The sequence below is a fragment of the Carcharhinus amblyrhynchos genome, chromosome 3 (genome assembly GCF_965287045.1).
Source record: "Carcharhinus amblyrhynchos chromosome 3, sCarAmb.v2.hapA, whole genome shotgun sequence".
NCBI lineage: Eukaryota > Metazoa > Chordata > Chondrichthyes > Carcharhiniformes > Carcharhinidae > Carcharhinus > Carcharhinus amblyrhynchos.
Window position 1 is genome coordinate 118271493 of NC_137326.1, and position 15470 is coordinate 118286962.

Sequence of the window (15470 nt, forward strand, 5' to 3'; positions counted from 1 at the left end):
CCTTTGAGTGAAGAAGTTCCTCCTCGACAGACTGGAGGGGCTGATTGTGGACAAGTCCCCAGGACTGGATGGAATGCATCCGAGGGTTCTGAAAGAAATGGCGGAGGTGATAGTGGATGCCTTGGTGGTTATTTTCCAGACGTCGCTGGATTCCGGGGAAGTGCCGGAAGATTGGAAAACGGCTAATGTTACGCCATTGTTTAAGAAGGGTGCCAGGCAAAAGGCGGGGAATTATAGGCCGGTTAGTTTAACGTCTGTGGTAGGTAAAATGTTAGAATCCGTCATTAAGGAGGAAATTGCGAGGCATCTTGAAGGGAATTGCTTGATAGGGCGGACGCAGCACGGTTTCATTAAAGGGAAGTCGTGTCTGACAAATTTACTGGAGTTCTATGAGGATGTGTCTAGGGCAGTGGATAGAGGAGAGCTGGTGGATGTGGTCTTTCTGGATTTTCAGAAGGCGTTTGACAAGGTACCTCACAAGAGGTTATTGCAGAAGGTCAGGGGACATGGAGTTGGGGGTAGGGTGTTAGCGTGGATAGAGGATTGGTTGTCAAATAGGAGGCAGAGAGTGGGGGTCAATGGGTGCTATTCGGATTGGCGGTTGGTGACTAGTGGGGTGCCCCAGGGGTCGGTGCTGGGGCCTCAGCTATTTACCATTTAAATAGATGATCTGGAGGAGGGAACCGAGTGCAGGGTGTCGAAATTTGCTGATGACACCAAGATTGTGGAATAATGTGGAAAACTGCACCAAAATAAAACATGACAAATAAGCTCACAAACTGAAAGAGCAAATTTGCATTTATATGATGCCTTCAGGATAACCCAAAGTACTTTACAACCCATGAAGTACTTTGGCCGTGCAGTTACTTTTGCAGGAAATGAGTGGATAAATGGTGAACAGAATCCATTATAGCATACAATTTGACGGAATAAGGAGTTTACTTGATGTAGAAGGAAAGTATTTGGGCAACTTCTCACTTCTGCAACCCAACGACAATACTTTTTTCAGCACCCATGCCACTGAAATTAATCAACTCCACAGAGCGCTGAAGCTGAGCCCATCTGTACGAATCATGCCATTTGTGGATGTGATATTAACAGTCCAATTGCATTTTCATAAGTCAGCAGGACTGTTTAAGAGAGAGAGACTGTTTGTTCATTTAATGACCAATGCATGGATAGGCTTTGCCATCAGGGCACTTTTTTTAAATTAATCCTAAAGGAAACAAAATTTACAAGCAAAAATTGTCATGTCTAAAGTAAAAAGCACTTTTCTTGTCTCTTCACCTACTCGTTATATTTTTGTGCACTTGACAGTTTTGGTCTGAATAAAGTCCCATGTATAACTTCTGAACCAATGGAATTCAAGCTTCCTTCCCACTCCCCCAAAAACATTTTTTTTTAAAAACCGATGTCGCATTCATTTTTTTCCCCCCTATCAGTTCATGTCCATTGTTTTCCCTTGCACCAATGTTTAATTCAGTACTTCTTAAATGACTGCAGTTTCTCCTCATTTTATAAAGCTCCTTCAATGGAACTGAAAGCAATAGAACAATTCCAAAACAAATGTGAAATTTCTCAATTCACCACCAACCAGCAAACATGAGTACAAAATAATTTCATGTATAAAATGCACAAAAAACATGTTCCTAACTCGAAGCCACAAATAAAACAATTTCATGCATCTGCTCAATTTGGGGGACTTGTTGGTCCAATTAACTTTCTTTAACTGATGCTGCACTTTTGTACGCATCCAGGAATCAATATATACTGAACAATAAAGGGTATTTGTAATTTATTACTAAAGATAACCAAATAAAAAATTCAAGTTAATCACTAAGCAATCAGCAACTGGAGAAACAGTGCAATGTTTGTTTTCTTCGATCAAACTGTTACATTTTTTTTTCAGGATCAGTGATGGGAGGGGTGCTATATCCACTACATCCCAACTGGTTTAAAAAGTTAAATTCTTCTCTGCACCCAAAAAATAACAAATACTATTCAAAGTTAATCATGTAACTTTACATCCTGCAACATACACCCCAAGCTAATTTGCCTCAGCAAGTCAGATCCATTTACTGAGTACCTAAGAAACCAAATTCCACACAGTATTTGATTTCACTCTGTCCTTGTGCTTATAATCCAATATCATTCCTAATCAGAAAATCATACAGCTCTTTTCTGAAAGCAGTTAATTAAAACAGTAAATGCACTAGCTGAAAATCTATTCCAGTCCACAGATAAAAATAATCATTCCTAGGATTTTTTAAAAAAAATAGATGTTCTTAAAAAGAGAAACACAAGTATATTCAAGATTATGCAATATGAACTCCTACTTATGCAATACACAATGAAATAAAGTAAGTAATTGCTTTATACCAAATACTGGCTTTGAGTGTATTTTAGCACACTAAAATATCTGGCAGCAGGAACAAGAGGTGGTGGCAGGTCAGATATCAGGCTATGAGTGAAGTTCCAGCATTCTATTCAATAGTACTGGAATCCTTCAAACTCCAACTGGGACTAAACAAACGGGTGGATTTCAAAGGACAGTCAATTCTTTTTGACACTTTTTCCTCCCAAAAACATACACAGCAGCAGGTGCCGTGATCAACACCAACTGGCTCATGATCAGAACATGTGATTTCAACTGCAGTGCAATATCCAATTACAGTGCAACGAAACAGCATACCCTGTAACATTCAGCAAAAATAATCCAACGTTACCACCTCCCCACCACCCTTATCAGATTACTGAGCCATCAACATGGATTTCTCAGCACACTGATCCTGAATACAAGAGTATTCTACAAAAAAAAAACAAGAGCATTAGAGCTAGTGAATCTTAGAGCACTGGCGGTCAATCAATCCACTGTACCCAACGAGGTGCAAGAGTTGGAGGAGCATTGAGATCTTGGAAGGTTGAAGGTTAATGGTAGGGGATAAGGGAGGTGGGAATTTAAACATGTGGGTGAGAATTTAAAGCAAGAGGCATTGTTGAATTAGAAGTATTTTTTATTATTCTTTGATGAATATGGGCATCTTTGGTAATGTCAACATTTAATGTCCATCTCTAATTGCCCTTGAACTGATTGGTTTGCCACTTATTTCAGAGGAGTTAGAGTCAACCACAAAACTGTGGATCTAGATTCATGGGTGAGCCAGACTTCTTTCTCCAATGGACATTAGTGAACTGATGAATTTTGATGACAATCAATAATGGTTTCACGGTCACCATTTTTTATTCATTAAATTTAAATTCCACCAGCTCACAGGAAGAATTTATACCCACGTGCCCTGAATATTAGCTCAGGCTTCTGGATTACTAGTCCAGTGACATTACCACCACACCACCATCTCTCCTCGTAGGTGAACAAATAGAGGTGATGAGTGAATGGGACTTGGGACAAGTTAGGATACAGGCAAAGTTTTAGATAAATCAGTCTGAGAGGATGCAAGGTAAAAGGCTGACCAGCAAACATGGGACAATTGCATCTAGACGAATTGTCAGACGAGCCAAGGTGGGAGCAGAGACAGGCAGTGATAAAAAGTAGGTGGTCTTGGGGTTGGAAGTTCAGCTCAAGATCAAACAGGTCACTGCAGTTGCAAACATTCTGTTCCAGGAAGAGCAAACTAGTCCTACTCACCCACTCCTTTTTCAGAGCCCTGCAACTTTTCTTCTTTATGTATCGTAGGAGGCACTATGATTAGCGTGCTGCCTCAGCACCAAGAACCTGGGTTCAATTCCTCCCTCAGATGACTGTGGAATTTACATTGTGTCTGTGTGGGATTCCTCCAGGTGCTCCGATTAGGTTGATTGATAAATTGACCTTTTGTCAGGGAATTACATGGATTACAGGGATAGGGCCTGAGTAGGATTATTGTCAGTGCAGGCTTGATGGGCCAAATGACCTCCTTCACTGTAGGGATTATAGTAATGCCTTTAAAAAGGCAAAAAAACGAAAATAGCAGCCCTAGACTGAATTGCATCTTTAAGACTATGTATATTTTCCATGTGTAATTAGTAAGTGCTAAATACAAAAGGGATGAGACAAAAGTTGATTTTTTTAAACTACAAAACAGCACAGTCACATTATAGATATGAAAAGTCAAGAATAATGGAGATGATATTTATAAGTAAAGGAGCCTGCAAGAGACTCCATAATTCAAGATGAATAGTGTGCACTGCCAACATAACAAATTTCTGACATTCTGGACTAGTGTGCACGTCAATGTCAAATAATTCAAACTCAAAATGTTGCAGGGAGCTCCATGATGAAGTGCTTTCCTTTTCCCAATAAGAAATCATTGTATAGAAAATCAAAATGAGCAAGCGATGTACATTGTTTAAACATGTACTGTATTGAAATCTAATCATTCAACCCGGAAACTATACAATTATAAACAAATTAGCACTCCTACAGACAAGAAACAAAATAGACACTGTATCCCCACTCTCTCAAAAGAACAGCAGCTAATCCAGGTCAAAACAAACGTAACTGCTAAGATCTACAGCTCAAATTCAACATTGCTATTCTCTCTGCATTTTCCAGTAAGTTTGCCAACTAATAAAAAAAAATTGGCGATGTTCCCTGCCATACATCTCACCATCTGGATTTGGGTTGAAAATTCCTAATGCACCATAAATAATAACCTGATAATGCAGCAAAAATCAACATACCTTCTGGTCCTAAGTCATGCAGCATATTCAAACAGAAATGGAAATGCAATACCATAATAGTAAGAATGAATGTTAACAAAGTGAATCACAACTTCAATATAACAGATATCCTTCAGAAAATTGAAAGCTGCAGTCCATTCAATGGTCTTGTACCCACCTCTTAAGCGTGACACTCAAAGGCATCATTTGAAACCTTTGAGTGGATTACTGCCATGCAATTTACCAAGATACAATTGTCGCCTTTAATTACAATAGGTGGTTTATTTAAAAGTCACAACTCCACAAATTACATTTTTAAGTTAGATAACATTGTCCTACAAGATGTCAACTTTATTTTGTTGATCTATTAAATGCCTTCTTAAATGGTCATTCCCAGATGTTGGAATTAAGTTTCTAGGATTTGTTAATGTTACTTTTGTATTGGTGACATCAACTGACCATCCTGATAATATGTTGAAGATCCAATGGTTAAGCTTGCCTACAAAGCTTACACTTCCGGACATAAATAACTTCACATCGTAATAGACACTAGCTAACAAATACGTTATTTGAAATTGTAGAATGATTCCATGAATAATCAGGATTTAGTTTCTGTCAACCCTGCCAAAAATGCATAAAGTTCAAGTCAATACATCAACAACTCAATGCAATTTCATGGGCACAGATAGTAGTGTAACTTAGTGCATGAGAAAAGTCACCTATCCCACACTATGCCAGAGTTGCTCCATCCTCCCAATTTTATAGAATCACCCAATCGACACTAAATTGGTGATTTTATTTTGTTCCTGAGTGTATCTAGAGTGAAGACCATCAACCACCACATATGTTTTGGCTCCTTGGAACCCAATTTATATTGGTATCAATGGAGCTTAAATATCAGTCTGTTGTATCAACGCCAAGGATTGAGTCACTTTTGTATGCAATTGTTTTTCTAATCTCTTAGGGTTTATACCACAGCTTTGATGGATGGGGCAATAGGCAAGCGACATCACCACTTTCCCAAAAGACACAATATAATGAGCTAGTGAGAAATACAAAGATGCAACCCACACCAAGCTAAGTAAATACCCCAACTTCCTTTTGGAACAATATATGCTGGTTTAGCTTTATGGCTGGAAGAAAGCAAGGGAAAATCTTCAGTTCATTTAGGAATTTGAATCTGGGGTTGTGCTGGTAATAGAAATCACTGTCATCACGTCTCTTTCAAAAGGACAAGGTACAGTTTAGGAGGTGGTACTGCCACTGTTCCAAAATCAGTCTAAAATTAGCATTCATCCTTTAGCTTACCAAAGGCCGTTACCCATCAATACCTTCTCAAATCTATGGCATAATTCTCTCTCTCATTCTCTCTCCTCCACCACCGCCTCTATTTAATTATGTAGATCGGATTAAAAATGTCATTTGTAATTAGGTCTTAGAACTAAGTGGGCAAATATTCGTAAGTAGAAATATCAACTCCATTAGTTAGCAAACTACAGAAGTTTTCAACACAGCTCACTCAACACACTATAATCGATGCTGACTTGTTAGCAGGGCAATCCACTTTCTTCCCACATCCTCCCCAATCCAAGCACTTAACTAAAACCTCCCCTCAAATTGTCCAAAAGTCTTTACACCAACTAGTTGCAATGTTAAAATATTTCATTCTCTCATTTAAGTGCAACAAGAAATCGCCTTTAACTTCCTCATGTGATATTAAACAGAGGACCCCTCGTCATTGACTCCCTAACAGCAATAGTGTTTACTCTTCAAAACATTAAAAAGCATTTTAAAAAAAAAAGTTTTAGGTGTTACTGCTCAAGTCGAGGAGAACAGTCTATTCATACCCATAATTTTTCATTACAACTTGCAATTTTGCACGGTGTATAATCACTATGATTTTATTAACTTGGTGACGGAAGTATCCAAAACCATGTACAATATTTTGTGCCTACTGTTGTGAACAAACTTAACCTTCATACAATCTATACCCCCTGCTTATATTTACCTTTATAATGACTGATGTAACTAACAGAATTTTAACATCTGATTCACGTACGGGTTTATTTTTTTCCTAGAGTGCATCACAAGTCTCCACGTTAACTTGCGACTGGCGTCATCTATCTGTCTTTCTGGCTAACTTTGCTGTGTCCTTCCATGGCCTTCTACCATCCCCTTCACCAAGCTATCTACTGTTGTGCAGTAAACAAATGCAAGTGCTATATCCGTTGTGCCCAAATCATCTAAATTATAACAGGAAAAGTGAACCCAATAACATAGTACACAATTTCAAAAGCTTGGTCAATTCAAGCAACTCATTAACCTTTACTTTTTGAGGCCCAATTTTCAATCCATTCTTTCTTGCACAAAGACATGATATATCAAGCCCAAGATAAACACTTCCTGAAAAATTTACCTAAATATCATGCCACCATCAGCTGGTTTCCATTCTCACACACGTAAAGGTCTACACCAAGCTGATTTCGGCTGGCGCAGTGGTAAAATTTTAAAATTTCCTCAGCAAGTTTGAACATATGAGGAGCAGCAGTAGGCCACTCAGCCCCTCAAGCCTGCTCTGCCATTCAATAAAATTGTGGCTGATCTGATTGTAATAAAGCACAAAATGAAGTGCAGTGGTTAGCATTGCTACTGCACAGCGCCAGGGACTAGGTTCAATTTGGCCTTGGGTCACTGAAGTTTGCACATTCTCCCCATACCTGTGTGGGTTTCCTCCTGGTGCTCCAGTTTCCTCCCACACTCAAGATGTACAGGTTAGATTGACTGGCCATGATAAATTTCCCCTTAGTGTCAGGGAAATTAGGAGTAAATACCTGGGGTTACAAGAACATTGCTTGGGTGGGATTGTTGCTGGTGCAGGCTCAATAAACCAAATGGCATCTTTCTGCACTGTAGCAATTAGCAGGGTGAATGCATAGGATTACAGGCATAGGGCTTGCTGCTAGTTCAGGCTCAACGGGCCAAATAGCTTCCTTCTACATCACAGAGATTTTATGAAAACCCAATGGAGATTCCCACTCCTGATTACCAAATGACCCTCACTGGAAACCTGTCGTGATTATTAAAATTAGGCTAAACTATGATAACGACAACTGAGAAACAACTTGCACACATCCATGGAACATTATTTCATGAAAGCCCAATATGTATTACTTCATTGGATATGTTTTCTGCTTAAAGCAAATGGTTGGCAACTCAATTTCTGCCTTGCTGCAGGGATGGTGGCAAACAAGTCAGAGGATTTCCTCATGGACCAACTGCTGGACGTGGATAAATCTACCTTCCATAGGGCCAGATTTTGCATGATCCTCTTGGAATGTCACTTGACTTTTGTGGCCGTACTGCATTCAGGTGGCTTGAGGGAGATCACATGTCCATTAGTACATATGAACCCTTCTGGCAACTGATAAGCACGACTGAATACAAGTTGTACAGTGCCAATTTAACACAATAATGCAATTTTAGTTTGTCAGTAATATATATTCATCCTACACTTAGGAGAACTCTCTTTTTTTGATCAAAGCTACTGGCCCTTTTATATTACATGCTGGGTTTATATTTGAACAGCAAGCAAAATGCACCTCATAAATGCAATCAGCACTAAAGTCATTCAGTACTATAGGCGTCCCTACAACACGGACTGCAACTTGAGCAATAAATGTCAGCCTCGCCAGCAATGCTCACATTCCATGAATGAATATAAAAGTTACAATTTGCATGCAAGATTTTTCCATTCAATGCATCTGAATGCCCATTACGAGTCAGGTTACAACTGAGTACAAAGAAATGAAGACTTTCTTTGCAATATCAATTTTCTTTCCTCGCTATGAGGAACAATGAGAAAGGATTTGAATGGATTGCAGTGTACTCTATCCCGAGAGAGAGCTGGCAATTACATTCAAGTGTCAGTGAGTTTTCAAATGAGGAAAGGATCTTCTCATTTCACAAAATCTAAACTGGCATTCAGAATTTCAGTGCATCTGCCAACATATATGGGTGGCACATTGATTAGTACTGCTGCCTCACAGCATCGAGGACCCAGGTTCCACTCCTGGCTTGGATCAGTCTGTGCGGAGTCTGCATGTTCTCCCCATGTCTTGCATGGGTTTCTTCCAGGTGCTCCGGTTTCCTCCCACGGTCCGAAAGATGTGGTCAGGTTCATTGGCCGTGCTAAATTCTTCCTCAGTGTACCCGAACAGGCGCCACATTGTGGCGACGGGGATTTTTTTCTAACTTCATTGCAGTAAGTCTACTTGTGTCATTAATAAATATCCGTATGGAAATTTAAACAAACTTAAATTTTAAACTTAAAATTTCATACAGTAGCCATCCGGTTCCACAGCAACATTTTAGCATGTGTGCAATTCAAAAGGCTGAGCCGCAGAGGAGCCACGCACAACCGAGTCTGTTTACATCCACAAATCACGCCCCTCACTCCGTAATGCTTCCTGTTCACCCGCACACAAACCGACCAAGTGTGTTCCTGAAGGCATCTTGCACACGCTGACATCCGTGAAACTGCAATATGATCTTTCAACACTAGACAGAGTTGATCAGAAATGCCGCACTCGTCTTGCTACTCATGTGAGTGCAGCAGGATAAAGGGGGGTCTGGTCTCTCTTCAGAGACATCTGCATTTGCCGCGTTTCACTGGCCTCTCCAGGGGCTGGGATAAGCAGAATCAGTTCAGCAACAGGTCCTCAGCTCAAAAGGGACTCTTACTGGACCAGGGAAGCCACGGGGTGCTGGCGTCGTTTAAACGTCAAACCTCAGGAATTTGATTTCTTTTTTTTTAAAAAAAGTGCATCCATTCAGAACCACCTGATATTTCAACACCTTACATGCACCAGTCCTGCTGTAAACCTCCCAAACCAACGCAGGGGAAGGGAGACTCGGTGCAGAGCGGTTCAAATACCTACCTATCAGTGCCTGGAAGAGATTGCTGCGGAATATGTTGATGACTCTCTCGATGGAGGCACGGAGCTGGCGGTCTTCGGTCTTGCCCAGCTTGGCTCGGTAATTCTCCAAGAGCTTCAGGGCTCGCTGAGCATCTGAGAGGGAGGGAAAACAGGGAGAGAAGCAAAGACGATCACACACACATTGAAAATGATCATTCCTGGCCAATTCCCACAGCAACTCCTGCAGCTGCACAGTAACTTTATCCAGCCCCCTACCACTTGCTCCGAGCTGTTCGCTTCGCTAAAATCTGCCCCTTCACTTCAGTGTCAAGTTTTACCGTACTTTCAAATGGTTTTTAATACAAACTTAATTTTTTTTATATATGTTAAACCAACTTGCAAGAAAGTTAACATTTTGAAACTCACCTTGCTTTCGAACCGGCATTTTCCTGCCTCAGGTCTCCTCCTCCACAGATCTTTTAAAAAAAAAGGTAATTCCCAGTTCTAAAGTGATCCTCGGAAAAATCCTGAGGGCAGTTTGCCTTTCTTCTGAGCTCTCAAGAAAGTGCTGACAGTCTGTCAGAAAGCAGGAGTCCGTCAGAAAGCAGGAGTTCAACTTTACCCCGAGGAGACGGTGCAGCTAAAAAAGAGCCTTCTGTTTCCTTGCAAATGCTGGTGAGCTTCTTGTAAACTGGAAAACAAACTTGGCTGCTTTGGGGAAAGGGATCCTTGGGTTTCTTGCTTAACATCAGTCTGCCCTTCCCCTGCTGAAAGTGAAAAGTGGGCTGAGCGTGTGTTTGCCTCCTCAGGAACTCACGTCCCAGACTTTTCCCTCTCCCCCCTCCTCCAGCCTGGACTATCTGAGCAGGCAGTTTCCTCCTGTTCCACTGCTTGTCCTACTTTCTCAAGGTGACTCCAGGAGACTACTCGGTTCTGGAGGGAGATAGGCAGGCAAGTAAGTAGATGGGGAAGGGGGGGGGAGGGAGGGAGGAAAGGGGGGGGGGGAGGGAGGGAGGAAAGGGGGGGGGGAGGGAGGGAGGAAAGGGGGAGGGAGGGAGGAAAGGGGGAGGGAGGGAGGAAAGGGGGGGGGAGGGAGGAAAGGGGGGGGGAGGGAGGAAAGGGGGGAAGGAAAGGAGGGGGGAAGGAAAGGAGGGGGGAAGGAAAGGAGGGGGGAAGGAAAGGGGGGGAGGGGGGAAGGAAAGGGGGGGAGGGTGGAAAGGGGGGAAGGAAAGGGGGGGAGGAGGGGAGGGGAGGGTGGAAAGGGGGGGAGGGTGGAAGGGGGGGGGAGGGTGGAAGGGGGGGGGAGGGTGGAAGGGGGGGGGAGGGTGGAAGGGGGGTAGGTAGGGGAGGGTAGAAAGGAGGTAGGTAAGGGAGAGAAGGGTAGAAGGGGAGGGGAGGGTAGAAAGGGGATAGGTAGGGATGGGGAGGGTGAAAGGGGTTAAGTAGGGGAGGGTGGAAGGGGGTAAGGGATGGGAGGGAGACCCCCTCTCACCTTGAGGGTGTGTCCCACTCCCTCCTCCCTCACACTCAGGGTCACTGGGTTGGGTTGGGGTCTCTCTCTCCCCCCTCCTCAGGGTGGGTTTTGTCCCCCTGTCTCTGTGCTCTGTATCCAGGCGGCAGCAGCGGCCTCTCTCCCTGTGCAGCCCTGAGGCGGGGCAGCCTCTCTCCCCAGGCGGGTTTACTCCCTCTCGCTCTCTTTCCCCGGCTGTCCCGGGCTTGTTGTCCCCTCCTGTCCGATGCCGCTTCCCGGGGATGAGGGGGAGTGTGTGCGGGAGAGGCCGGGGCCCCGCTCCCACTGGCTGAACAAACTTTCCCGCTGGCGCTGCCGCTGCTCCCGGTGAGTGAGTGAGAAAATCCCAAACTTTCCACCAAAATGGCGACCGGGAATCTCCACCACCTGACCGGCCTCAGCCAATCCGGAGCCAGCTCCAGCAGGAGGGGGCGGGGCCTCAGTTTAAAGGAAGGACGTGGAGACTCTGCGGGAGAGGAGCTCAAATTCAATCTGTATCCCGTTCCTGCATCCCTGTCCTTCTATCCGTGTCACTGCATCCCTGTGTCCCTATCCTTCTATCCCTGTCTCTGCATCCTTATCCTTCTATCCCTGTCTCTGCATCCTTGTCCCTTCTATCCCTGTCCCCGCATCCCTATCCCTGTCCCTCAATCTCTATCTCTGTCCCTGAATCCGTGTCCTTGCATTCCTATTCCTGTATCTGCGTCCAATCCATGTCCCTGTCCCTCAATCCCTATCCCTGTCTCTGAATCCCTGTCCCCAGATCCCTGCTCTGAATGATGTATAAGATGATGAATGGGATGGATAGGATAGAGGTGGAGAGACTCTTCCTGCTCAGAAAGGATAGTAGGACTAGGGGGCACAGCCTCAAGATAAAGGGGGGGCGGTTTAGAACGGAGTTGAGGAGGAACTTCTTCACTCAAAGGGTGGTGAATCTCTGGAATTCTCTGCCCGTTGAAGTGGTGGAGGCTACCTTGCTAAATATTTTTAAGACGCAGGTTGATGGGTTTTTGATAAGAGAGGGGATTAAAGGTTATGGGGAGAGGGCGGGAATGTGGAACTGAGCCACGACAGATCAGCCATGATCTTATTGAATGGCGGGGCAGGCTCGAAGGGCTAGATGGCCTACTCCTGCTCCTATTTCTTATGTTCTTATGAATGGCTATCCCTATCCCTGGATCCCTATCCCAGGATCTCTGCCTTGGAACTGCTGTCTCTGCCTGTGGACCCCTATCACTGATTCTGGACCCCATCACTGATTCTGAACCCCTATCACTGTCCCCAAACCCCTACCCTGGAATCCTTACTGCTGACCCCAAACCCTCTACTACTGACCTGAACTGCTATCCCTGCCTCTCACACGGTCACTCCTTCCTTTCTGTCCCCTAACATGCATTTATTTATTTATCTTAAGGCACAATGTCAAAACATAACAATTTACAAAGCTATTGCTTGTCCTCTAACACAATCATTCTATCCTTCCCCTAACATTCATTCTATTCTTCCTTCCTTCTAACACAGGCACTCTAATAGTCACTCTATCCTTCCCTCCAACATGATCACTCTATGCTTCCCTATCTCTAATTCAATTAGTCCATCCCTCCTTACCTTTAAATCAATTACTCTATCCCTGCCTCCCTCTCTAATTCACTAGAGTTTTGCCTCCATCTGTAACTCAATTATTCCATTCTACAAGGGTGGCACAGTGGTTAGCACTGCTGCCCCATAGCGCCAGGGACCTGAGTTCAATTCTGACCTTGGGTCACTGTTTGTATGGAGTTTGCACATTCTGCTCTGTCTGTGTGGGTTTCCTCTGGGTGCTCTGGTTTCCTTCCACAGTCCAAAAATGTGTGGGTTAGGTTGATTGGCCATGCTAAATTGGTCCTTTGTGTCTGGGGGATTAGTAGGGTAAATATGTGGGCTTATGGGGATAGGGCCTGGCTGGGATTGTTGTCAATGCAGGTGTGATGGGCCGAATGCCCTTCTGCATTATAGGTTTTCTATGATCCTATTCTAACAAACTCCCACTCTCTCAAGGTGAAGTGAGAGTGACCGCCATTGGGGACAAGGTAGGATTTGACTAAGTGTAGCATCAAGGAGCCCATGGAAAATTGGGGAGCTCTCCACTGATTGAAGTCATATTTAACACAAAGAAAGATGGTCGTGGTTGTTGGACGTAAATTATCTCAGCACCAAAACATCACTGCAGGAGTATCTGAGGGTAGTATCTTAGGCACAACCATCTTCAGCTGCTTCATCATTGAGCTTCCCTCCATCATAAGGTCAGAAACGGGGATGTTCTCTGGCACAATATTCAGCCTCATTTATGACTCCTCAGACACTGAAGTAGTTCATGTCCATGTGCAGCCAGATCTGGATAACATTCAATTTTGGGCTGATGTATGGCATGAGTGTTACTTGCCACTTAAGTGCCAGGAAATGAACGTCTCCAATGAGACAGAAAGTAACCATCTCCCCCTGAAATTCAAAGGCATTACGATTGTTGAGTCCCACACTATCAGCATACTGGCACTCACCATTGACCAGAAACTGAACTGAACCCTCCATAGAAATACTGAGGCTATAAATGCAGGTCAGAGGCTGGGAACTTTATGTTAAGTAATTTATCTGCTGACTCCCCAGAATCTGTCTACCACCTACAGGGTGGAATACTCTCCACTTGCCTGGATGATTGCAACTCTGCTCCTGATCTACAGACGCCTGGTGCGGAGAGGGGAGGGTCAGGATGGCGATCTCGTCATGAACCTGCTCCTGGGCCTGGAGAAACGTGCCATTTACAGGTCCAGGTAGCGGGTGATCGAGGGGGTTCTACCGCAGCTGTATTCACAGCCAGGTGTCCCTGGAGAGGGAGCATGCAGTGTCCGCAGGCGCAGTTGACGCCTTTTGTGCTCGTTGGGCACTGCAGGGGATGGGGTGCATTATTGACCCGAATAATCACATTTTAATTTGATGTTTCTTATGTTTCGTTTGTACTTTTGGTTTTGTTCGGACTGTTCCCCTTCTTTGTCCTAATTTAATTTGAGTTTGTTTATTTGGTTTGACCTTAAAAGAGTACCAAAGCTTTTTCAAAAGCAGCTTCCAAACCCAGGACCTTGACATCCTAGAAGGAGAAGGACAGCAGATGCATGGGAACGTACCACCTGCAAGTTCCCCTCCATCGCATGCACCACTTTGAATTGGAACTATGTTGTCATTTCTTCACTGTTGATGAAAATCCTGGAGTTTCCTCCAAACAACACTTCCTCTGCTATATGAACTGCAGTGGTTCCAGAAGGCAGCTCACCACCACCTTCTCACGGGCAATTAGGGACGGGTAATAAACGTTGGGCTAGTAAGCTAGTGGCACAGTGGTGAGCACTGCTGCCTCACAGTGCCAGGAACTTGGATTCAATTCCGGCCTTGGGTCACTGTCTATGTACAGTTTGCACATTTTCCTTGTGTCTGCATGGGTTTTCCTACAGTCCAAAGATGTGCAGGTTAGATTGATTGGACATGCTAAATTGATCCTAATGTGGGTTGGGGTTGGGGTTGGGGTTGGGGGCGGGGGTGGGGGGGTGGAATTAGCAGGGTAAATATATGGGGTTTTGAGAATAGGACCTGGGTGGGATTGTGGTCGGTACAGACTCAATGAGCCGAATAACCTTCTTCTGCACTGTAGGGATTCTATGATAATGTGAACAAATAAAATAAATAAATCCTCTTTCCCTCTCTAACTCAGTCCTCACTTCTTCCCTCCCTAAATAAATTACTCCCTCCCTCTTTAACTCAATCACTCACTCCTTTGCTCCCATTCTCTCCCTCTCTTGTTCAGTTGCCCACTGGGTTTTTACATCTCAACTCTTTTTCCCTCCCTAATCTACTCACTCACTTGCCCCAGGGGATTTTACGGCCTCGCTCAACCTGAGTCCAGAAAATCCCACCTGAGGTCAATGGACATTTCGATTGTCCGCCCCTCTCCCACTCTGATTACATGGTGAGCGGGGTGGTAGAATTCCCTCTATCTCAAACTATCTCCCTGCCCTTTGGCAGTCTCCACCTATCCCAGACAATGCAACAAATTGGAAAAGGAAAATTTGTTCCCATTTTGTTCTTCAACTCTTCTCTCAACATTATTTTCCCATTTTAACCATAAATAACATTACTCTCCCTGTCTCCCACCTTGTTGTCAACTCTTTTTTGGAACAAGCTGAAAGTCGTTTCACCCTCCCGCCCCCACCCCGTCCCCAGCACGTTGGAAAGCATCACATCATTGATGGCATTTAATCACTTTTTGTAGTCTGTCCATCAAAAACAAAAACGTAATAATTATTTTAAGGGCATAAAATGAAAACGAAAAAATAGACATGAAATAATGATTGGAAAGA

At 43.8% G+C, this 15470-nt stretch overlaps 1 protein-coding gene across 17 annotated transcripts in view; it reads right to left on the reverse strand.

Annotated features, from left to right (window-relative positions):
- Nucleotides 1-10546, reverse strand: part of LOC145341066 (disks large homolog 1) — a 353734-nt gene extending 343188 nt beyond the window's left edge. For all 17 annotated transcript variants that reach the window (XM_080185853.1, XM_080185852.1, XM_080185851.1 and 14 more), the window contains exons 1-2: nt 10002-10546; nt 9597-9728 (exon numbers count right to left, since the gene is read on the reverse strand). In XM_080185853.1, coding sequence (XP_080041979.1) covers nt 9597-9728; nt 10002-10020 — 151 coding nt within the window. In that variant the 5' untranslated portion in view covers nt 10021-10546. The remainder of the gene's footprint in view (nt 1-9596; nt 9729-10001) is intronic.
- Between the last annotated feature and the right edge of the window lie 4924 nt (nt 10547-15470).